Source organism: Esox lucius, chromosome 4 (assembly GCF_011004845.1).
Source record: "Esox lucius isolate fEsoLuc1 chromosome 4, fEsoLuc1.pri, whole genome shotgun sequence".
Classification (NCBI taxonomy): domain Eukaryota; kingdom Metazoa; phylum Chordata; class Actinopteri; order Esociformes; family Esocidae; genus Esox; species Esox lucius.
Genome location: NC_047572.1, coordinates 33,447,732 through 33,469,461, shown reverse-complemented (window position 1 = coordinate 33,469,461; position 21,730 = coordinate 33,447,732). Strand labels below are relative to the sequence as shown.

At 42.7% G+C, this 21,730-nt stretch overlaps 3 protein-coding genes and 1 long non-coding RNA gene across 7 annotated transcripts; 2 read left to right on the top strand and 2 right to left on the bottom strand.

Moving 5' to 3' along the window:
• Positions 1-227: 227 nt before the first annotated feature.
• Positions 228-9,641, bottom strand: xkrx (XK related X-linked). 2 transcript variants are annotated; one of them, XM_034291873.1, is made up of 4 exons: positions 8,599-9,641; positions 2,325-2,584; positions 1,143-1,985; positions 228-989 (listed from the first exon to the last, which is right to left on the bottom strand). In XM_034291873.1, the coding sequence occupies exons 1-3, from the start codon at positions 8,946-8,948 to the stop codon at positions 1,144-1,146; spliced, it is 1,452 nt and encodes a 483-aa protein (XP_034147764.1). In that variant the 5' UTR covers positions 8,949-9,641; the 3' UTR covers positions 228-989; position 1,143. The 2 variants fall into 2 exon arrangements, with proteins under 2 accessions (XP_034147764.1, XP_028975265.1); XM_029119432.2 differs by having other exon boundaries at positions 228-993; positions 1,147-1,985.
• A 1,232-nt stretch (positions 9,642-10,873) lies between these two features.
• LOC109615677 lies at positions 10,874-13,059 on the bottom strand. Of its 3 annotated transcripts, none has more exons than XR_004575705.1 (4): positions 12,835-13,059; positions 12,094-12,223; positions 11,785-11,909; positions 10,874-11,625 (listed from the first exon to the last, which is right to left on the bottom strand). It is a non-coding gene; the product is annotated as an uncharacterized LOC109615677 (long non-coding RNA). The 3 variants fall into 3 exon arrangements; XR_004575704.1 differs by having other exon boundaries at positions 11,785-11,890; XR_004575703.1 differs by having other exon boundaries at positions 11,785-12,223.
• Positions 13,060-13,191: 132 nt separating this feature from the next.
• On the top strand, positions 13,192-17,638 carry arl13a (ADP-ribosylation factor-like 13A). Its single transcript, XM_034291874.1, has 10 exons — positions 13,192-13,322; positions 14,411-14,542; positions 14,637-14,707; positions 14,799-15,048; positions 15,358-15,463; positions 15,611-15,819; positions 15,930-16,023; positions 16,192-16,471; positions 16,597-16,713; positions 16,830-17,638. Exons 1-10 carry the CDS (start codon positions 13,303-13,305, stop codon positions 16,883-16,885), a joined length of 1,335 nt encoding a protein of 444 aa, XP_034147765.1. The 5' UTR covers positions 13,192-13,302; the 3' UTR covers positions 16,886-17,638.
• An 870-nt stretch (positions 17,639-18,508) lies between these two features.
• Positions 18,509-20,401, top strand: tmem35 (transmembrane protein 35). The gene is made up of 2 exons (XM_010903288.3): positions 18,509-18,743; positions 19,817-20,401. The coding sequence occupies exons 1-2, from the start codon at positions 18,624-18,626 to the stop codon at positions 20,177-20,179; spliced, it is 483 nt and encodes a 160-aa protein (XP_010901590.1). The 5' UTR covers positions 18,509-18,623; the 3' UTR covers positions 20,180-20,401.
• The last annotated feature ends 1,329 nt before the right edge of the window (positions 20,402-21,730 follow it).

Genomic DNA, 21,730 nt, shown 5'->3' with positions numbered 1-21,730 from the left:
CCATTTAAAGTCAGTCACTAATCCAAGCTATGAGGAAATCCAAAATGCTCCAACATAGGAATCCTTTTGTGCTTATAGACAAAAATGTCAGTATGTCATAAAACCCACCTAACCTCACCCAATCGCTGTATATCCCTGCAGTCATTCGACTGCATCTACTGATCATCACTTTTACTTTCCCTATGGTTTGTCTTCGGAAAGCAACACAGAAAGGCAAAGAAAAAAAAAACGTTGTTGCAGTATTTTAATTAAACAACTTTAAATTCAAGTAGGTGAACAAGGCAGTAGTTAAGGCATGTATCAAAACAGACGACACATAAAAACAGGGATTAATGCACTTCAATGTTTAATACAAAGGTACCGTTAAGGCATCACATTTTCTATATTAAATTATTACTGTAAAAAGTTGTTTTGAATAGCATTTCAATCCCTTTACAAGCACACTGATTAGTAAAAGCAATTCCGTCTTTAACTCACTTGTTATTCACTCGCTTATACTGGCACTTTAATACTTTTGATCACTTTGTTTGCAAAGGCAAAGAATATGGGCAAACTGAGGCACCAGGAACTAGGAACAGACACCATTCATTCCAATCAGTGGGCTAAGTGAGGTACAGGGAAGGCAAACTCATGTTATCAAACCCCTTTTGTTACATACAAAGATGAATGGGACCGATTGCAACACGTCTGGTATTTTTTCTCTTAAGTAAACTTCTGAAAACGAGAGCAGGGAAGTCCCCGTTTAAAAGGGAGAGTCGGTCCTCCAGAACGAAGACACTTGGCTGGTTTCCCACACACCTGGTCCCGTGCTGCTCTCTCAGCACTGCCTTTGTGCCTCGTATCTCATCAGGGCACATTCCTTAGTCTCCAGGGGTCCCTGGCCTCCGCCTGTGCTGTTCGGCAGAGACAGTGTCGGTCTGAGTAACACCTTTTCCCTCACAGCAACCGTGACGCAACATCGTCTAGACTCTGCTGATCTGCATTCTTGTGTCAATCCACAACAAGGAGCGTCGATGCGTTCACAGCACAGAGTTGAAATGCTTGGCTTACCACCTGGGACCGACGTAACGGAGCGGCCTGTGGGATAAATCGCCTATTCCATGTCAGCACCAAGCGGTGGTCCTTCATTGCCAGATCACCGCGTCACGCTGCCTCTGTGTCTCCAACGATGACCGTCTCACGATCCCCCGGCTGACTGGCGAGGTCGAGCGGCGTGAGGTCTGGCGGATCCACGGGCACCAGCACCATGGTGGCCGTGGTGGAGTAGGACTGGGGCAGGCCCTCCACCTCCTCCGCCCTCCGACAGCAGGCGGAGCAGCAGACGCAGGCCAGGCAGTCGTGGACGTTGTACCGGAAGAGGCGCCGGCACGGGTGGCAGAACTGGTAGAAGATGAGCATGAACAGCACGGCGAGGCTGTAGCAGATGAGCAGCTGGGCCACCAGCAGGGGTGCGCACACATACTCGTAGAAGTCCGACTTGAAGACGTACCAGAGTGCGATAAGGGCGCCGTTCTCCAGGAAGCGGCCGCCGTAGTAGGCAGCCAGGCGGCCCCAGCGCTGCTTCTTCTCGATGAGGTCTCGGTGGCCGAGGTCCAGCTGGACGGCCGACCAGCAGAAGATGTTGATGCAGGCGTACAGGAAGGTGAACAGCAACAGCACCACCACGGTGTCCAGCTTGCCGAAGTTGTTTTCCACGTTGTCGGGCAGCGAAGCGCGGCGTCCCCAGAACTCCACCCAGGGAAGCAGGAAGAAGAACAGCAGGTTGACCAGGCCGACCGGAATCACCCAGTAGGTGAGCGCCGTGCTGAACAGCACCAGGGAGGTGACCCGGGTGGCGATCTCCAGGCCGCGCCACAGGACCATGCAGAGGTAGGCCGCTGGACGCAGACGCACCTTGTAGTCGTCGTAGCGGATGTTGATGGCCAGCACACTGCACACCAGGGCGCCGTACGTGATGGAGACCAGGCAGATCACCATCAGAGACACTGTGACCAACAGAGACAGGCAACTTCAGACCATCCGAACAACAGAGACACTGACCAACAGAGACAGGCAACTTCAGACCATCCGAACAACTGAGACACTGTGACCAACAGACACAGGCAACTTCAGACCATCCGAACAACTGAGACACTGTGACCAACAGACACAGGCAACTTCAGACCATCCGAACAACTGAGACACTGTGACCAACAGAGACAGGCAACTTCAGACCATCCGAACAACTGAGACACTGTGACCAACAGAGACAGGCAACTTCAGACCATCCGAACAACAGAGACAGACCATGGTGTGGTCAGCGTAAACACGCCCGGAAGACTTACGCCTGACAGGGAGGAAGTACTTCTCCTGTATGTTAGCATACAGCTGCAGGGTGAGCTGGGGTGTGGAGCCCAGGAAGGCCTGGATGACAGCAGTGCGTTTGAAGGCGTTCCGGTGTGTGGCCAGCTTGCGCTCTGAGTGGCCAATTTCCCACTCCATGGGCGTGGTCTGATCCTTCTTCAGGTTGAACTTCCTGGAGATGGTCACGTATGGCTCCTCCTCCTTACCCGCCTTGAAGTAAACCACCAGAGCCTCAAAACACCTTAAAAGGAAGAAAGGGCCATTGAAAATGTTGTAATAACACATCACCACTAGAGGGTAGTACAGACTAAAAAAATAAAACAAGGGAGGGGACTTTCAGTCTCAGTGTGAATGCTCTATTCCAGGGGTGTCCAAACCATTCCACGGAAGGCCGTGAGTCTGCAGGTTTTTGGTTTTTCCTATAAATTGGTTCCCAGTTCACACCTACACAACCAGGTGAGGGTAGAAACTAACCAATTAGTAACCTAATTAGTCAATCAAGTACAAAGATAGAGTGAAAACCTGCAGACACACGCCTCTCCGTGGAATGGCTTGGACACCCCTGATCTATTCATATCCCCAATTTTCATAAATAAGTATAAAATTCTCTATAAAATTTTAACTTGAAGCATTTCAAAAGAACCATTCTGGTCACTGTGTCATCTGTCGGAAACTGTCACCCATTGGTAGAGGAGACAAAATGAGAGCAGTGATTCTAGCTTGTTGAATGAGAGCATCACCATTCTCAAGCAACCACCAATCAAAATAATTTTGATTGGTGTTGATGTGTCAGACAGTGTGAGCTCACATTTTGAGAACTGTGTTTTTAGAGGAACGTGGTTATTTAAATGATGGAATTGTGACCGAAAAGCACAGAGGGAAAATAAACAATTTCAAAGCCTTTGACACTTCATGACTGATTGAAAACCCCTTCTTAGATTTCAGCTTTTTCTTTCATATTCACAGGGGGATGTGAAAATATACCATAGACAGATAGCACACACATTGCATATCACTCGTCTGCTCGTGTTGAATACTACCACTGTAGATTGCTGTACACAAAGCACTTCACAGCATCCAGAGTACTCACAGTCAACCATTAAATCAAACAGCACTGGACAGGAATGTTGTGTTTCAGATCAAAACATCGCCTACTTTGGGCATGATCTTTGGGGAGAGAACAGAGACTAGCTACTACCAGGATTCTCTTCCTGGCAGCTCAGCAGGGTTCTGCTAGCGGACCCGATCCCATCTGACATGCACCCTACGTCAGCCATTTTCACACACTGTTTTCTCAGCTGTGGTGGTGCTGGTGGAACGCCATTCCCTGTGACCTCACGGAGTACGATCCAAACACACATGCCTCATCGGTGACTTGAATTCTCTCTGATCTGAGGAACTTCTGGGGGCGACGCAAGCTGCCTGCTGCCTCTTATCGACTGGCACCAATTGTCATCGACACATACAAAAATCCAGAACTAATCTTGCCTGAGACTGTGATCTACAGATCAAGACCAGTAGTGGCAGCATGAGTCCAAGCATGTGACTTGGGAAAAATATCATCCTGATAATGCAGCTAAAATGTGCTGGATTAAGTCCAGACCGCATTTCTCTTTCAGAGAAACAAGACTAAATGACACTAGGCTTTCACAGAGAGGAAAAGGCATGGCTGAGGAGAAAGACTGCTGACTGAATCAATATCCCTGATGCCCACAGCGAAATCGAATGGTTTCATCGGATGAAGCTAAGTGCCCACTCCCTGAGCATAAAAAACATGCCACTCTAAACAGAGGCCTCCAACATGGCCTATTTGTGAAACTAACGTGGTGATAAGAATGACCTTATAGGGCCAATCTACAGCAGATCCTTCTACTTAATACACAGCGTAAATATTGGGACACTAATCATGTTTTACTTTCTTCTTTTGGCTCTTTGGGTTTAGATCGGAAATCACAATTACTATGCGATTAAAGAATAGATTAGGAATGTGTTAGTGTATATGCATACTTATTGGTTTCACTAATAAAAAATAACCCCCCCCCCCGTCATTTTACAAGCATTTTTATCTTCTCCACTGTCCTTGGCACACAAGGCCCTTTGCACCTGCTAAGCTCATCAGCGCATTTCTTTTTAATGTTTTGCCAAGTTTCAGGTTAATGGCTTCCTTGGCTTTACGTTGCCAGACACAAGTAACAGACTCCAAAGACAAACACAAAGCCTAGGATTACGACTTGACACTGACAGCTCTCTTAGGCCTGCACCGATTGTGACATAACATACCCGTCTAACCAGAAACCTGTCCAGCCAATTATGCCAATTATTCTGGTGCTCTAAGGTTCAGGAATTATATTTAAAAGAGTTGTCGTTTTAAAAACGTTTAAGTCAATATACTCGGCTCAAAAAAATGAAGGGAAAACATTTACAGTATAACACCAAATCAATTAAAACTTCAGGGATATCAATCTGTGCAGTTAGGAAGCACAAGTGATTGTGAATCAATGTCACCTGTTTTGTTGTAAACAAAAAGTGACAACAGGTGCACTGGAGAGGCAACAGCAAGACAACCCAAAAAAAGGGAATGGTTTTGCTGGTGGTGGCCACAGACAATTGCTCGCTCTCTCCTTATCCTTCCTGACTGATTCTTCTCTAGTTTAGCATTTTACTAGTTTTCTTGTTACTACTGGTAGCATTAGGTGGTACCTGCAGCCCATTCAGGTTGCACAGGCAGTCCAGCTCCTCCAGGATGGGCACATCCATATATGCTGTCGCAAGGTTTGCTGTGTCTCCCAGTAGTCTCAAGAGCATGGAGGAGATACCAGGAGATGGTCGTTATACAAGGAGAGCTGAACAGGGCCGTAGAAGGGCATCAACTCAGGAGCAGGACTGGTAGCCAGTTCCTGGATGACGAAAGCATTGATACCATTGACTGGCCCTCATGTTCCGCAGACCTGAATCCAATTGAGAACCTCTGGGACGTTATGTATCGGTGCATCTGACGCCGCCAAGTATCACCACAGACTGTCCAGGAGCTCATTGATGCCCTGATCCAGGTCTGGGAGTAGATCCCACCATCTCATCAGGAGCATGCCCAGATGTTGTCAGGAGTGCATACAGGCAAGTTGGGGCCACACACACTACTGAGTCACATTATGAGGTACTGTGATGAAATTCAAGCAAGTTGGAACAGCCTGTGATTTCAATTGTTTTCTTAGATTTTTGGTGTGAGTTTGAATCCAGCTCTCAATTGGTTGGTGATTTCGGTTTCCATTGACCGTTGTTACATAATTGTTTGAATTACACAATGCACAGTAAGGATTTTGATCTTTTATTTCGTTAATCTAGACCCGATATGTGATTTAAGCGTTCCCTTAATTTTTTTGAGCAGTCTATACAAACCTTCAAGTAAAAAGCAGAAAAATGCTTACTAGAAAATGCTTACTTTTCCAATAATTGCAGAAGTCACTGTATATACATAACCCAAGAGTTTAGTTCAACTGTCCTACCATAACATAATTTAAAATATACGTTTGTAAACACTGCACTACAACTGGCAACACCTTTAAACCATGTCAAATTCTGCTTTTGTGTAAATGTACTTTGTAAATAAAGAGGATTCTGATTCTCCAACCCCATCTCCAACGACCATTTTTAGAAAAGCTAAGAGATGTTATTGTTCTAACAGCTGATAAGGCATCAGCTACACTGTTGCAGTTGTCTTTCAGGGTTGTTTATTCATCAGGAAATCCATGAAATATGCTCCTTGAGATTTAGTTCAGATTGTCTTCCTGTTTTGGTTAACAACTGTGCTTTGTCACAACACCCACAAGAAGCGTTTGGGTTAAACAAATACAAAACATTGACTGTGCATCAAACTCCCTTTCTTTTAGTCATTATCCTAGCGGACGGTTCAGAATACAAGACACCAAAGCTAGCATTCTTTCCTCACTGTATGTAGACATTTTTGTGTTGCATGCTGGGACAGAAATCAAAGTATGTAGCACCTCTACCTATGAGACAAGTCGTGACACAGTCCACTCCAGCAAGGAACCAACATGACATTACAGAGACATCACAATACATTTATGCAGTGACAATTTACTGTGTTCATTCGTTGACATGTGCATAACAAGACAGACAGCAGCCTGGTCTCTGGGTTGCCCATTACAAAGTAAAGCAAGTCATGCAGCCAGTCACATTTGGACCATCCGTTGCTAAGAAACATGCAATATTGAATTGCGCAAGCACAGCAGATATGTCGTGACATCATCCATCAACCTCCACAGGAGGTACACAACAGATAAGCTCCACAACAGCTCAGAGGCTGCAAGTAACAGCAGCTAACTCAGAGGCTGCAAGTAACAGCAGCTAACTCAGAGGCTTCTTTTAGCGCCTCGTTTTCAGACGGTTAACCCTTTATGGAGAAATTCAAATGGTTTTAGGCAGGAGTAAGAATAGTGATTACATCCCTTCGTCTCTCGAGCCACACCCACTCTCCTGAGTATAATTATAGAACTGAGAAGTCGTAGCACAACAAGCCTGAAAACTAACCTTGATCTAGTTTAACTGAATATCGAAGGGCTGATTCCCACTGTTCAGCACTGCTGAGCGTGGGTGACTTTAGCTGTAAAATGTTTGGCATGTGATGTTCTAGCTTGTAAAATACCTACTACTAACCATAAAACGTGTCATGAAGGGTTCAGACGGTACGGGCAAAGAGATCAACGCTACCCTTTGATTTGAAAGGCTATGCTCTGTGGACGGAAAGTATTCTTAGTCTCACAATATTAGATGTCATGTTTTTTAGAACAGTGTTTCAATGCAGTCAATCGGTTTCTCTCTACAGAGAAATCCTGAGTGAAAGAACACTGCTTACTGCTTCAATGTGCCAGTCAGAGGCTCTGCTAGAGATTTGAATAATTGACAGAGCGGTTAATTTCACACATCTTCACAGCATTTTTCAGAGCTGAAGTCAACATGTCCAAGGCCTTCTGCAGTGTTAAGAGCCACACCCTTTGCTATCTGAAATGCCTACAATGAATGAATCAAACAAAGATTAAAAAAAAAAGAAGTGCTACCGCTGACAAGTTTCACCAACATTATAACTTCAATAAGCTCAGAGTTTCTGAAGATGAAATCCACATTAAGTTAATTTTGCCAGTGGCAAATGACTGACATCCGAACAACAGACCTCAGCAGTCACAGTCATGAAGTAAAAAGGGCACTTTCTACTGAGAGCAATAAATGAGGGGAATTTCAGAGCTAAAGCAGTGAAAAGAAACATTTTCATTTTGTCCCTAAACATAGCAATTACTAATGTGTAAGTTACTATGGATGAAGCAGACTGTTTAATGCCATAAATCTACATAGAAACTGCTATATTTCAAAGCAAATTAATAATCTTTGTATTGCTGGCTGACTATTTTAGTGGTAAAATGTAAGGTTATTTGTTCTCAAGCTTGCTTACAATGCCTCCCAAGGACATTTCAGGGCACCTTTGTAATGCAGGCCTTGACTGCGCCCAGAATAGGTAGTCAAACCCCAACGACCAGCCGCATCTACAGCAGGTTACATGAGTCAGACAAATGTAAATAGAAGGATCAATCTGAAACTTGATCCACTTTAATTCCAGACAAACAGGTTTGAAATTACAAGAAAACACAGACAAATTCTAGAATTAGTCAGCTTTGTGGAATATTAAGGTTGTGTCAACACAGGCTGCCTAAATCTTAACGTTTCCCCACTAATTGGTTTTTAGCTTTGAAAGTGATCTGTTTTGAACACATTTGATTATTGGTGAATATCAGAATAGATATCAGAAATGGCCAATATGGGCGAGGTCAGGCCAGTTCTTGGCAGGCCAAAGCTACAGTAGCATGAAAGGGTTAGAACAGTTCACGGTGAGCTCAGTGATATCAGTATTCCCAGTGGCCTGTAACGTTCCTGTAAAACTGAAAACTGGTTCTTGGATACTTATGCACATATGCGGTACTACAATTAGCCTCTATCAGAAAGATTCCTCACACACAGTTCCATCTGCCGTCAATATGCTTGCCAACAGCTTGTCCAAGAGACCAAGGGAATTATCCCCGGCTGCTAGAGGCCGACCCTGTCCAGGCGACCCTGCCCCGGGTTATCTTTAGACCAGCCACAGCGTCTCCGGGAAACCCCTTCATAAGTTCCAACCCTACTTGGATGTTTTTGCTAGCCACTGTGCATCAATGTGTTGTTGCTGATTGTGTGTGGCACCTTACATACCTAATGAGTGGTCCCAGGAGTAGGAGATGCAAGAAGAGGACGAGGGGGCGATCTCTTCCCAAGTCTCTATGAATGAATGTCAGTGCCAACTGAATCAACACGGCCGGCACCAACATGAAAGTGATGGTCAACCCCATCCAGATCTGGTCGTCGCTCTTGTGGTACATGCTGCAAAGAACTGCCGCGCAGACAAACTCTGCAAAATACAACAAGGTGGCCAACACTACACTGAAAGGGGGTTGAATGTTGCTGTGGTTTACAAGAAGCAGGACTCCGTTTTCAGATGGCGTTTCATGGTGGACTGTCTCGAAGTCCGAGATTCTTTCGACTGGGTCGCCCTCTTCTTCCATGGCTCAGTGGAATAAAACAGAAACCTCCGCGTGCGGGTGCCTTAGATCGGAGCAGAAAGGTGTAGTGGCTAAGAAGTAGCCGAGTGTCTCAATGCATAGTCATTCAAAAACAATGTATCGATTTCTTCAAAAACAGTTCGTAGCTCATGTTCCTTTTCACGAATATATCAAGTTTATTCAACATAATCTTCTGTAGGTCCTCGTTTTATTGTTGATTTCTGTAGGTTCAGCGTTCGACCACTTTCCACGTACTTTTCACACTCAACAAAACTCGAGTGCAGCACGACACGTTAGCTCGTGTGCTCGTTTTTATTTCGTGTACAGTTTCGATCCTTTGTGTAGGCAATTGCCCGGGTGTGTCCACAAAAAAAAAAAAAACAACCCCCATCATGTCGCACATCCTGTATAAACAACATAAAGTTCTCCCATTTGCACGGACTGACGAAGTTTCCAGCGGAATTAAGTATTTCCACTGATGTGCGGTTGTAAATAATGGCCTGTACCTCCTAACTCAGTTGTAGCAAAGCAAGACCAACTGGACAGTCCAATCCATCCACTTTAGGTTGCCGTGGTAAATGTGAAAGTTCTTCCTGTTAATTCCAGCTGTGATCAAGAATGCATAGCAGGTGTGTGAACAACAGGCGTGGAAAGATTAGCGAGAAACCGCGACGTCCCACTGTTTTTTTTCCTGTTTATGAAGTTCATGCTAAATTCATAGCTAAATGGGAAGATGGTAATTACCAGTTGTGAAGTTATCAAAATAATTTGGAAGTATTCAAACGTTATCTTCGTTAAAATTGATGTGGAACAAGCTTGCGTCAAAATAAACTAACAGGTGATAAACTATCATGATTATAAACGAATTATAATTATTACAAATATATTAGCAAATTCACTTTTATTAATAACCTTTGGTTGCACTCAAGCTGTCGAAAGCGTTTTTATCGAGGTTATTTACTATAAGGTAATGTGAATGTCAGAAGACAACATTTAGGAGATGTAAGGAATCGCATGATAGACGATCTTCTAAAGCCAGTTGGAGAGATTTTTCTCAGTCGAATGTGGTAAACAGCATCTTCCCAATAACGGACACTGTATGGGCTGGCTGATAGATTGTGGGTAACGATGGCATGACAGCAATTAAAGTTGGTAGATATGCCAATCCTTAGTTGTGAAAGGATCCATAGCCTTGCAGAAAAGTCAATTAGGCCTACACTGAAACTCGTTAAGGCTTGGCATACTCGGCTCCGGCAAAAATATAATGTGTGAAATCTATATAGACTCATACCACATAGAGGTTGCTATCAACAAGGTTGTAAAAACCAGATTTTCGACGCATTTCATGGTGGCAACCTTTATGAACCTGTGACATAGCTTGACTTGGCTTACTCAAACTACCAGAGCTACAACATGTGAACTTGCGCAGTAGGAAGGCCAGGCTAGCTCACATCCCAACACAGAGGCTGGAGACCTATGTTGGTCTTATGTATCCTTCAGTCTTTTCATATCATTGGACAGAAAAACATAATGTTGCATGTTGCCGACAGTGTGGAGCTACATTTCACCAAACCAAACGTGCAAACTAGGTCACATCCTTGGGAAATCAGGAGACATCAGGGAACCATGTTTTGTTTGCTCTGGCAACCATGCAAACAGAGGTAATCAAAACGTATGCTCTGCCCATAAAAGGCAAACCGTCTACTTTGTGTGGCTCTCATAAGTATTCACCCCCCCCGCCCCATAGACCTTTCCACGTTTTATTGTTTAATCAGTCGTTACATTCTGTTTTCAGTAGTTACAATCAGTAAACAGTAGAACATTATTGAATTCAGTAGTTACAATCAGTAAACATTAGAACATTATTGAATTCAGTTGTTACAGTAAGTAAACAGTAGAACATTATTGGATTCAGTCGTTACATTCTGTTAACAGTAGAACATTATTTAATTCAGTAGTTACAGTAAGTAAACAGTAGAACATTATTGAATTCAGTCGTTACATTCTGTTAACAGCAGAACATTACTGAATTCAGTTGTTAAAGTCAGTAAACAGTAGAACATGATTGAATTCAGTAGTTACAATCAGTAAATAGTAGAACATTATTGCATTCAGTAGTTACAGTAAATAAACAGTTGAACATTATTGAATTCAGTAGTTACAATCAGTAAACAGTAGAACATCATTGGATTCAGTCATTACAGTAAGTAAACAGCAGAACATTACTGAATTCAGTTGTTAAAGTCAGTAAACAGTAGAACTTTATTGAATTCAGTAGTTAGAGTAAGTAAACAGTAGAAAATTATTGAATTCAGTAGTTACAGTAAGTAAACAGTAAAACATTATTTAAATCAGTAGTTACAGTAAGTAAACAGCAGAACATTTTTGAATTCAGTAGTTAAAATCAGTAAAGAGTAGAACCCCTTTGGAGATAAGCTGAGAGCAGAGAGACAGATTATATCCGTCAGACTTTTGAATTCAGCTGTCAGGTCTCTCAGAGACTGATATGTGAAGGGCATGTGAATGAGAGGGCATACAGACCAAGTGTTAAGCCTTCCTGCTGTGTCTGTATGAGTGTGTCATTGCCAACTGTGGTCAGGGGTTCGGATGACACAAGGAAACTCATGTCTGGTTGGACATAATGGGGAAGGCCGAAATGAGACCAGAGATGTACACAAATCTGTAATTTAGAAATGATTAAAAACAAAACAATAGCCAAATTCTATGTTGTATTTTCCACACTGGCTGTTGTACTTCTGTGATTCACTATACATTTATGTCTATAACATTTTAAAAGGACTAATACTGTATATAAACTTATACAACTAATATTACTCACCTGATATAACCACATTACGCCCGCTGATCATATCCTGTCAGATCTCAGTGCAAACCAGCCCCTCCCCCACCCATTTGACTGGGGGACCCTCAGCTGTCATGTGTTGCTGACAAAACATGAAGGGTCTTTTCCATAGAGTGTCGAGGAAATCAATAAACCAAATCAACTTTGGACACATTGATTAGCAAAAAAGCAAATAATTTTAAGCTTTAAAATTATAAAACTAACACATTTCTCTTGGTTTCTGACAAAATATAAATTTCAGTTACAGTGACAGTTATAAATGTTGGTTTTTAATGTTTTACTCACACTATGACCCTGGAGGAATGACCTGGGATGTAGGCTCTTTGGCAGTGGATGGTTTTACAGAAATTGAGGCCATCTAGTGACCATTTTGAGAATTTACGCTCTGGTAAAAACCCTGCAAGGCTGCAATAACCTGGTGAGGAAAAATTAGGAAAGATTAAGGATGTTTATATGCACCTCATGCTGCATGTTTGTTCTGTTTAAATCCAGTGAAATACTGATAGCCTATTATCTTTAGATTTCAGAGTGGTGTTTCTAGACAATACCTTAGAAGGATACTTCTAATTAGCATGAAGCATTGCCGAGGGCTGCACTCACCCGTCAACCATTACCATAAACATCAAACCCCTGCTGTGACTTTTGATATCACCAGCTAACTTAGAACAGTAAAAAACTGTGTGGGTCATGCCTGTGGTATATACTGGTTCATAAACCACAGCGTTCTGACAAACATCGTTCAAGGCAAACAGCGTTCGAGTCAAACAGCGTTCAAGGCAAACAGCATTGAAACCACCACAGATTTTAACGTTTCTTGTTAACTCAAGATCTATGTTATTTATTGAAAATGTAAAGGTAAATAGCATTTATATTCTGAAATGTTTAATGGTAAATGTTCTGTTGTAATCCACAGATACTGCAGTGGAAAAATACCGCCTTTATGAAGTACTCACTGTGGATGTCACATTAGGTCATAGGTCAGATTAAATTCAAACCAACGTAGGTGATTCGGGAGGCACCAGTTACCTGAGTTGGTCTCTGCCACTGTTAACTGGCGCCCTCAGAAAGGGATTCCATACCATATGACCACTAACCTTGTAAACAAACAAACAAATTCATATTTTCAGTTCAGTTTCTCCGCCATATGCTCAACATCTACCTCTCAGTTCCTCTTAGAAACCTAAAAGCAGGATGTGTAATGGGTGTTCCGGTCAATGACGTCTTCTTTAGGTGTCTTTGTTAGACACTATGAGCAAGTGACCATGAGCAAGTGACCTAATCTGGCCCAGTTAAAGTACAACCCACTGTCCAATGGGATAAAAGAGATCTCACAAACAACAGTGTGATTGGTGGACAGGTTGACAGTGTGTTTTCCAAGTTGCACCGCCCCACATGAGGTGACCACAAGATTACTGAAATAATTAGATCCCTGATTAGTTGTCAGCTATCTGGTACCCACACGATGCCACCACAGAAACACACAAAAACAAACATATGGACACTGACATCTTTCTGTAAGTATGCAGAGAGTTTACTTATTGCTATCTAGTCTTTAATCTGGTCTAGTTTTTCACAGAGAACAAAGTTTCAAATGCTCAACAAATGTACTTGAAAGTAAAGTAACTGAATTTCTTTCAAGTAACAGTGCTGTGATGTATATGTTTTGTGATTCATTCAGAGTATTAATATTAAGGGCTGATACACATGCCCTCAATGTTTTTATTATTTACTGCGGTCAAGTGCCAAATTTCTATTTTTATGATCTCAACTGATTGTCTGAACTTAAAACTGCCTTTTAATACTGCATTGGAAACTGAATAGTGAAAAGCATTATCTTTAACATCAATAAAACTTTTTTTTAGTTGTTTTTCAGATGAAAAAAATGCATATATTCATAATCTGAAACCTGAAAATATATCCATAAGAATAGATGTAGTGCAGGTTGAAGTGTTTCGGTTTCACCGTGCCGGGGCTGGAAAGGAGGTCATCATGTCCACTCGCTAACCGACTCAGTCTGAGCTTATGCAGCTTATGGAGACGGAAACAGATGCAGAGGCCAGAGACCTGCTGGATTAAGTCACCTCAGGAGGGCTCACACTCACAGTCACCTGATGTCTGTATTGAACCAATCTGTGGCAGACAACAGACAGGTCTACAGACAACAGACAGGTCTACAGACAACAGATAAGTCTACAGACAACAGACAGTCAACAGACAGTCTACTGACAACAGACAGTCTACAGACAACAGACAGGTCTACAGACAACAGACAGTCTACAGAGGTCTCAGACAGCTGAAAGATAATTGTGTCCACGTGAGAGTTTTAGCCAAAGAGGTCTGCCATACCGGTCCTGTAGCATAATAAGGAATCCATACTGAGGATCGTTAAACACTGAGGTTGACACCATGTGGACTTATGGATCTTGTTGGAATTGCAAAAAGGATAAATGCACAACCTAAATGCATAGTAACCTTGTCTCCCCGGAAAGCAACCCAGCTGGGCTAGTGGCCTCATCTCACTTTGTGTTGGTCGGTTTACTCAACAAGGGGATGGTTTTCCCGTCAGGGCCGACACACACTGAGCCATGCCGTTTCCTTTCAGATGGCAGTTGAGGAGAAGATGGTGGCCGCTGTGCTCCTCTGGCTCTGTTTCGCCCTGCTCACCACACAAGAACATGTTCAACCTAATGAGCAACTGCTGCAGCTGGATCTCTGAGTTCCAGCAGCCCATCAGGTGGGACAGTCTCCAGTGTATCGGGCCAGGTAAAATGTTACTCTCATTTAAAGTGATTGGAAATTTCAACTCAAGGACTCTTTTGTATTTACAGGAAAGTCAATGTACTGGTTGTCGGTCTCGACAAAGCGGGGAAAACCTCCACCATCAGGGGGATGCTAAGAGGTAATGCAACAGTGAATTGGAGTCAGTGTTCCAATAATGAACATTCACAGCTTTCTGCGCCGACTGACAGGAAGTAATGTCTTGTCTACAGTGCCCTCGGGAGACATGGGTTCGGTGTTTGGGTGTGTCCGCACAGAGCTGAGAGTAGAGAACTTCCTGGTCACCCTGTTGGACATGGGCGGAGACCCGGATGTGCGCGGGTCTTGGCGGGATCTCTGTGGAGAGGTCCATGGTATTATATTTGTGGTGGACTCCAGTGACCGGCAGAGGATTAAAGAGGCCAAGGAGCTTTTGACAGAACTGCTCAAGCACCCTAGAGTGGCGGGAAAACCACTGCTGGTGTAAGGACAGCTTATAAATAATATGAATGGATGCAAATAGAGTACTTGATCAAAGTAAAAACAATAAACAACGTTACCACCATGGCTACCTGTGTGTTATACAATCTCGTGATTCATTTGAAAGACCCATAAATTAATATTTGTCCATATACAGAATCTACAGAATACCCCTGAAAACCTTTATTTTACAATTTTATGATAGCAAGGAAGAAGAGTACCAAAAACGGATTAATGCTTTCAAGGTTTTTTTTCCCCCCGTTTGTCTTTCAACCCACTGAAGGCACATTGTGCTCTGCTGTCATGTTTCAGGCTGGCCAACAAGCAAGACAAGATGAATGCCCTGCTGGGAAGTGAAATCATTGAGATTCTATCTCTGGAACGTCTGGTTAACCAGAGCCGCTCTCTCTGCCACATTGTGAGTCTGGTATAGTAAAGAAGCACTGTCCACAAAGCTACACACTATGTCAAATATGTATTAGAGACAGGTACACCAAATACACAGACACACAGGAATCTGTGGCGGCTATGAAGGTTAGATTTTATGGGGCTTCCTCCCCTCCAGGAGCCTTGCTCAGCTTTAATGGACATGCGGAAGTGGACTGACAGGAAGACACTGCGGGGTCTTCGATGGCTGCTGCGCGCCATCAATCTGGATTACCCAGAACTCTGTTCTCGCATTACCAGAGACATCAAGGACAGAAGAGCTCATGCACCGGAAGAGCGAGACAGGTGTGGGAAGATGGACAGATGCCGTGGCAAACCCAGAGAGAAGTGAGAGAAAATATCTGTGTAGTAAGACGCCCAGAATATCCATCCTAGTCAGTGTACTAATGTTGTAGTGACAGAATGTGTATGTGAAAGTGTTGTCTGTCTCTATGTAGAACACATGTCAGCAAAAAGGTACATCGCCCGCGGGAAAAGCACCAAAGACCCAAGACTCCCTCACTACAACCCATTAGAAACATCTTGAAGAAGGTGAAAACACTAATGTGTACACATCCACATCTTTGGCTGTAGATCCATTTGATTTTCATAAGATTCTGTTTGATTATTTGTAGAATAGCAATCTACTAGTTATAGTGTATATTCAAGTTTGTTCATGATGCTGAAAAGATTTGAACCGATAATCTTTTGGTGTTGCAGGAGAGCACGCTGAATAAGAAGCTGAAGAAAAAGAAGAAAAAACAGGTCAAGATTAAGGACATGGAAGAGAAAAGCAGAAGAGGTGAGGAGACTGAGGACGAGCAGGATGAGGAGGGCGGGAGAGGAAGTGTGGAGACAGACCCTGAAAACGGCGTGCAGAAAGAGAAGGCCAGCACTCCCTTGATAACTCCAAAACGAGGGAAGCTGAAAAGCAAAGTCAAAGTGACGGAAGAAAACCCAGAATCAGTTGAAAATGAAGACAAAGATAAATCGAATAAAGGTAGTTCTGCACCTGAAACCACCCAACTTGTCTTGTGGCAGGTGACACCCATGTTATTATTAGCATTTTAATTGTTGTTGAATTATGCATTTTAGTAAATAACGTCAACATTTTCTCATCTGTAGAAAATGGGGAAAAGAAGAAAAAGAAAAAGGTGGTCAAAGTAAAGAAGAAGAACAAGATAAACACAGAGGAGCTGCCAGTTGCATACTCCCAGCCTGTTGACCTCTCCGCGACCTTTGGTGAGCCTCCAGTCACTCGTTCATAACTCGCACAGAAATGCAACGCCAAAATAAGACTTTCTGAGGATCAAAGCTGGTTTTAATAAAAAAGATGTAATTTCCCTGTTTCCTGATAGATCTTTACCGAAAAGCCATTTTGGCTCTGAGAGAGCAGCAGGATCAGGGCAGGTGAGACGGGCTGAGAGATATAGTCCTGGGTTCAGCGTGTGATGACGCAGTCTGCTATCCTAGAGAGGGAAGCACACCTGTGGTTAATGAACATGCTGTGACACCTCAGTCACTTACCCTCAGCCTCTTCCCTGCCAACTTCCAACCCACCCAGACTGACAGAGGGAGGCCTTCCCTGCCAACTACCAACTCATCCAGACTGACAGAGGGAGGCCTTCCCTGACAACTTCCAACCCACAAAGATTGACAGAGGGAGGCCTTCCATGGCATCCACCAACCCACCCAGATTGACAGAGGGAGGCCTTCCCTGCCAACTACCAACCCACCCATACTGACAGAGGGAGGCCTTCCGTGCCATCCACCAACCCACCCAGATTGATAGAGGGAGGCCTTCCCTGCCAACTACCAACCCACCCATACTGACAGAGGGAGGCCTTCCGTCCCATACACCAACCCACCCAGACTGACGAAAGAAAGCCCTAGTCTGCCTGCAACCTCTTCTCAACCTCATCTTCCATTCTGTTACCTCATATTTTGAATCTCTGGATTAAACTTGATTGCATCTGGTTCTGAAGGACACATTAGAAAACTTGATTGTCCATTTTGTTAGGGAGGAATTACAAAGTCATGCCACGCTGGAATTTATTGGTTGTTTATTTTATGTTACCGAAAAGATGTAAAAAACATGAAATATATGAAAGAGTATACATGACATTGTATGTATGTACTTGTTGTTATTAAACTATCTGCAGTTAAAGGAAGTTATTGTTTACAAACAATATCAATCAGCCAGGAATAAATTGACCACCCCTTGGAGCACCATCCCTCTCTAGGTTTCTTCCCCAGATCTTCCTTACTACCCTAGCCAATGTATGGTAACATCTTATTGGTTGCTCTGTGGGGTAGCATGGCCTGAATAAGCACTTCATCACAAGTGCTAATAATGAAAGGGCTGTATTAAATCAACTTGATTTCTTAAATGTTCTTGGCCAAAGGATTAGCATAGAACGGAAATATGAAGTCTCTGTTTATGTTGTAATTTTGATGGAAGGGGAAATGTTTTTGTAACGTTTGTTAGCTTTTTTTATGACTGTTTGAAAATGTCCTAAATAAAAAAGTAAATGAAAGGAAAATAGCATCATAGATGATAACAACACTAAGTTTATTTGAGGAAAAACAGATATAATACGTTAACTGTAAAATAAAAATGTAATACGTGTGCTCATGTTTTTTCGAGTTGTAGAAAATGCTGGACCCACACAGTCCAATTTACATTAGGACACACTAGTTAGCAATGTATGTAGGCCGTATGTAGGCAATTACATTTTTTCAATGCCAAAACGATTAGTTATATCCCTTTGTTTTCTGTTTCACTTGCCAATTAATAATGTTTGTATGTTAAAAAATAAACGAATAAAAACAACACGTTTCGTGTTGGCCAATGTTTAAATAATATCTATAACTAGTATTATGTTTAAATTTAATTATTTTGTATTTTTTTACAGGGACAGTGCACATTAATCAATATCTTAATAGATGTAGGCCTATACATTTCCTAATAATGTTGCTTGGGAGGGAGCCCATAACTGGGCGTTTGGACCCAGTGTACACATTTCCTGTCGCCATGTTTGTCGCTCTTCTAGAAGCCCATCCCCCTAGCATCTTCACAGGGAAGAATTCAGTGTGGATAGGGGCCGCGCCGAGACAGCTTGGTGGCCGGACCAGGACACAAAATACCGAAGATGGCTTCACCGAGGACAATAACAATTGTGGCCCTGTCTTTCGCTCTAGGACTTTTTTTTGTCTTCATGGGTACTATAAAGCTCACACCAAGATTAAGCAAAGATGCGTACAGTGAGATGGTAAGTAAACCGTTAGTGACAAACAGCAACGGCAGCTGGAAGCGAAAGCCATTGTTCTATGGACGCTCTCAGGCATTAATAATGGGCTGACCCACATGGAAAATACAATAAAATTAAATAACGTGTAATATCGAAATGATTGTCAACATGGGAGTTGGTTGTATGATTTCATTCAATCGTGGAAATTAATTTACCCAAGCAAACAATCTTCGGAATTATTAACCAAAAATGTATGATGTAGGCCGTTGAAGAATAAACGAACATGTATGTTGGTCTTTTTCTCTAAGAAAATCTACGAACAGGAAAAAAACAATTCCCATTCAACATTTAAATGGAACGTATAGGCTCCAGTTTATTCAGCGACAAACAGCCGTTTAGCAATTATAGGAAAATTAAGCCCACGCATTTGTTCATAACTACATCCATTTAAAGTCTAGTGATTTGATATTAGTCCAAAACGAATTAAAAACGTGTTTTTTTTTTTTAACGTAGCTTACATTTCAGCTAATCGGCTATTGGCAAAAGCGGCGCATTCGAGCAAATTCTGAGGTGCACCTGCCGGTAGCGTTGCTGTGGAGACGCTCTTTCGGCTACCAGAGGGTATCATCTGTGCCTTCGTCTTCATTAGTTATTTTTCAAATTTTTCCAGTCCCTATTCTAATTCTTCAAACATAAAATGTCTAAATGTCTTTAGTTTTTATGGAATCTATTTTGTGGACCAGTTAAGACTGGTTCTTGTGGTGATACTGCAGTAGGCCTACATCCGTCCCATACACTGACTGGCTGACTTCAGATTTTTCGTTTTATCATTTTATCATTTGTGATGATTATATTGGCTAGATCTACTAACTATGAGTACCCCTAACAACTCGATTGTGGGACTGTGTTGTTAAAAACAAAAGAAATGATGGTCAGGCTCGGAGTGTGACCACAACTCTTGATGTAGAACTGAATAAAAGGTTTCAAATCTGAGAAATGATGTACAGTAGCACATCCTGCACTGCTAATAATGAAGTTACTCTTTAACATTCATGAACATAAACGCATACATTTTCTCTGTTCTCACCCTTCAGAAAAGGGCCTATAAGAGCTATGCCAAAGCCCTGCCAGGTCTGAAGAAAATGGGCATCAGCTCGGTGCTGCTCCGTAAGATCATTGGCTCGTTGGAGGTGGGATGTGGTGTGGTTCTGACGTTGGTGCCGGGCCGACCCAAGGATGTAGCTAACTTTCTGCTCTTACTGGTCATGCTGGCTGTCCTCTTCTTCCACCAACTGGTGGGAGACCCTCTGAAACGGTACGCACACGCCCTGGTGTTCGGCATTTTGTTGACCTGTCGCCTGCTCATAGCCCGCCAGAGTGAGGATCGGCCCGAGAGGGACGAAAGCAGAGAGGAGCACATCAATGCCCAGGAAAAGAACAAAGTCAAGCAGTCCTAATCGAGTTCCAGCGTCCAGTCTGGGAAGAGCAGCAGCAACATGAAACCATGTGCATTTCTTTGGATTTTAGCAATTCAAAAGAAACACAGCTGCCACAAAGAGTGAAATACCCTCCAAGTTGGCCAGGATCTTGGTTTCACCTGCTCCCCTGTACCCCCCTGTACTCCCGTCCTGTACCCCCCTGTACTCCCGTCCTGTACCCCCCGGTACTCCCGTCCTGTACCCCCCGGTACTCCCGTCCTGTACCCCCCGGTACTCCCGTCCTGTACCCCCCTGTACTCCCGTCCTGTACCCCCCTGTACTCCCGTCCTGTACCCCCCTGTACTCCCGTCCTGTACCCCCGGTACTCCCGTCCTGTACCCCCTGTACTCCCGTCCTGTAACTGCAGTCCCTTGTTCCTTTAATACAACCTTGACAGTGGACAACATATTTCTGGCAACTTTAATGAGCTCAGCTCTTTTGGGAAAAATAATAAAATATAGGACCTTTGTCATGCCATCCAATCTGCTGTCTTTTCCTTGCCCCCCCCCCCCTCCCTTTTTTTCTTTCTTCAAAAACCAAACATTCCTATGTTTTTTTTTCTTGTTATTGACCCAGATACTAATTTGAGTAATTTTGTTGGTTTTGGAAATGCTGATGTTTTCCACTATTAAAGATTGGTACTTTTCTATTTTTTTATTTTTTTTGTAGGTAGCAAATTATATCTATTACATTTATTTATTTTACAGTAATCAAGCATGCAGTAAAAAAATCATAGCCTGTGAGCACTAGTTGAATATTGACTCACATTTTAAATATAATATACATTACAATTTCACATATTTCCATTGGTAGATTTTCTTGTAACTATTCCTACGCATGGAAATATACCCCTTTTCCCCAAAGAAAAACTGAACACTCAAATAGCAAGTCTTTTGTTCATATCAAATTGATTAATACCACTGTTGGACCCAACACTGTTCTTTAAGAAGTCTTGTGGAGGAGAAATAGGTTAGGCATTTTGCTAGCAATTATGTATATGTGTCCATTGTTGCTAAGCTAATGCTGTGTCTTTTTCTCTCACTACAATAAATAGTCCAGCTGCTTTGTCAAATGACATCCAATAAAGGACTTGATCTTAGTCTATCAATAAAGGACTGGGTCTCTTTTTATATCCAGTGAATATAGGCATTTGTTTATCTGTGATTCTATGCACTGGGATTTTAACAGTAGTTAATTGAATCACTATGTCAGAACTATTTCTACAAGTTTTGCCCTCGCCACTGGATTTGTCTTGGAATCACAAGTTCTTTGATTAGTGATGATGCGTTCAGTCATGAGTGGATACATTGACGTTTTCAGTCAGAGGTGCAGTTGTTCAATTGGTCTTTACATTCATGCTTCTGTAAAACAAAATTAGATAAATAAAGAAATGTACAGGAGTACAGGCGAGATCTGTGTCCATTGTACTGTTTTGTTCAAATTAACAAAGTTGTGTTGAAAAAAATTAATGGTGAGTGAATGTGCATTTCAGACCAGAGTTCAGGTTACGGCATAGCCAAACATTCCTTA

Bases quoted from the DNA above. Each gene is read 5' to 3' on its own strand.
- xkrx (XM_034291873.1), bottom strand. From the start codon at position 8,948: ATGGAAGAAGAGGGCGACCCAGTCGAAAGAATCTCGGACTTCGAGACA. The intron at 2,585-8,598 runs GTATGTAAGGTG...CTTCCTTTTAAG, and splicing joins CTCCTGGGACCACTCATTAG to GTGTTTTGAGGCTCTGGTGG. The intron at 1,986-2,324 runs GTAAGTCTTCCG...TGTTGGTCACAG, and splicing joins GTACTTCCTCCCTGTCAGGC to TGTCTCTGATGGTGATCTGC.
- arl13a (XM_034291874.1), top strand. From the start codon at position 13,303: ATGGACACTGACATCTTTCT. The intron at 14,708-14,798 runs GTAATGCAACAG...TCTTGTCTACAG, and splicing joins CATCAGGGGGATGCTAAGAG to TGCCCTCGGGAGACATGGGT. The intron at 15,464-15,610 runs GTGAGTCTGGTA...CCTCCCCTCCAG, and splicing joins GCCGCTCTCTCTGCCACATT to GAGCCTTGCTCAGCTTTAAT.
- tmem35 (XM_010903288.3), top strand. From the start codon at position 18,624: ATGGCTTCACCGAGGACAATAACAATTGTGGCCCTGTCTTTCGCTCTA. The intron at 18,744-19,816 runs GTAAGTAAACCG...CTCACCCTTCAG, and splicing joins AAGATGCGTACAGTGAGATG to AAAAGGGCCTATAAGAGCTA.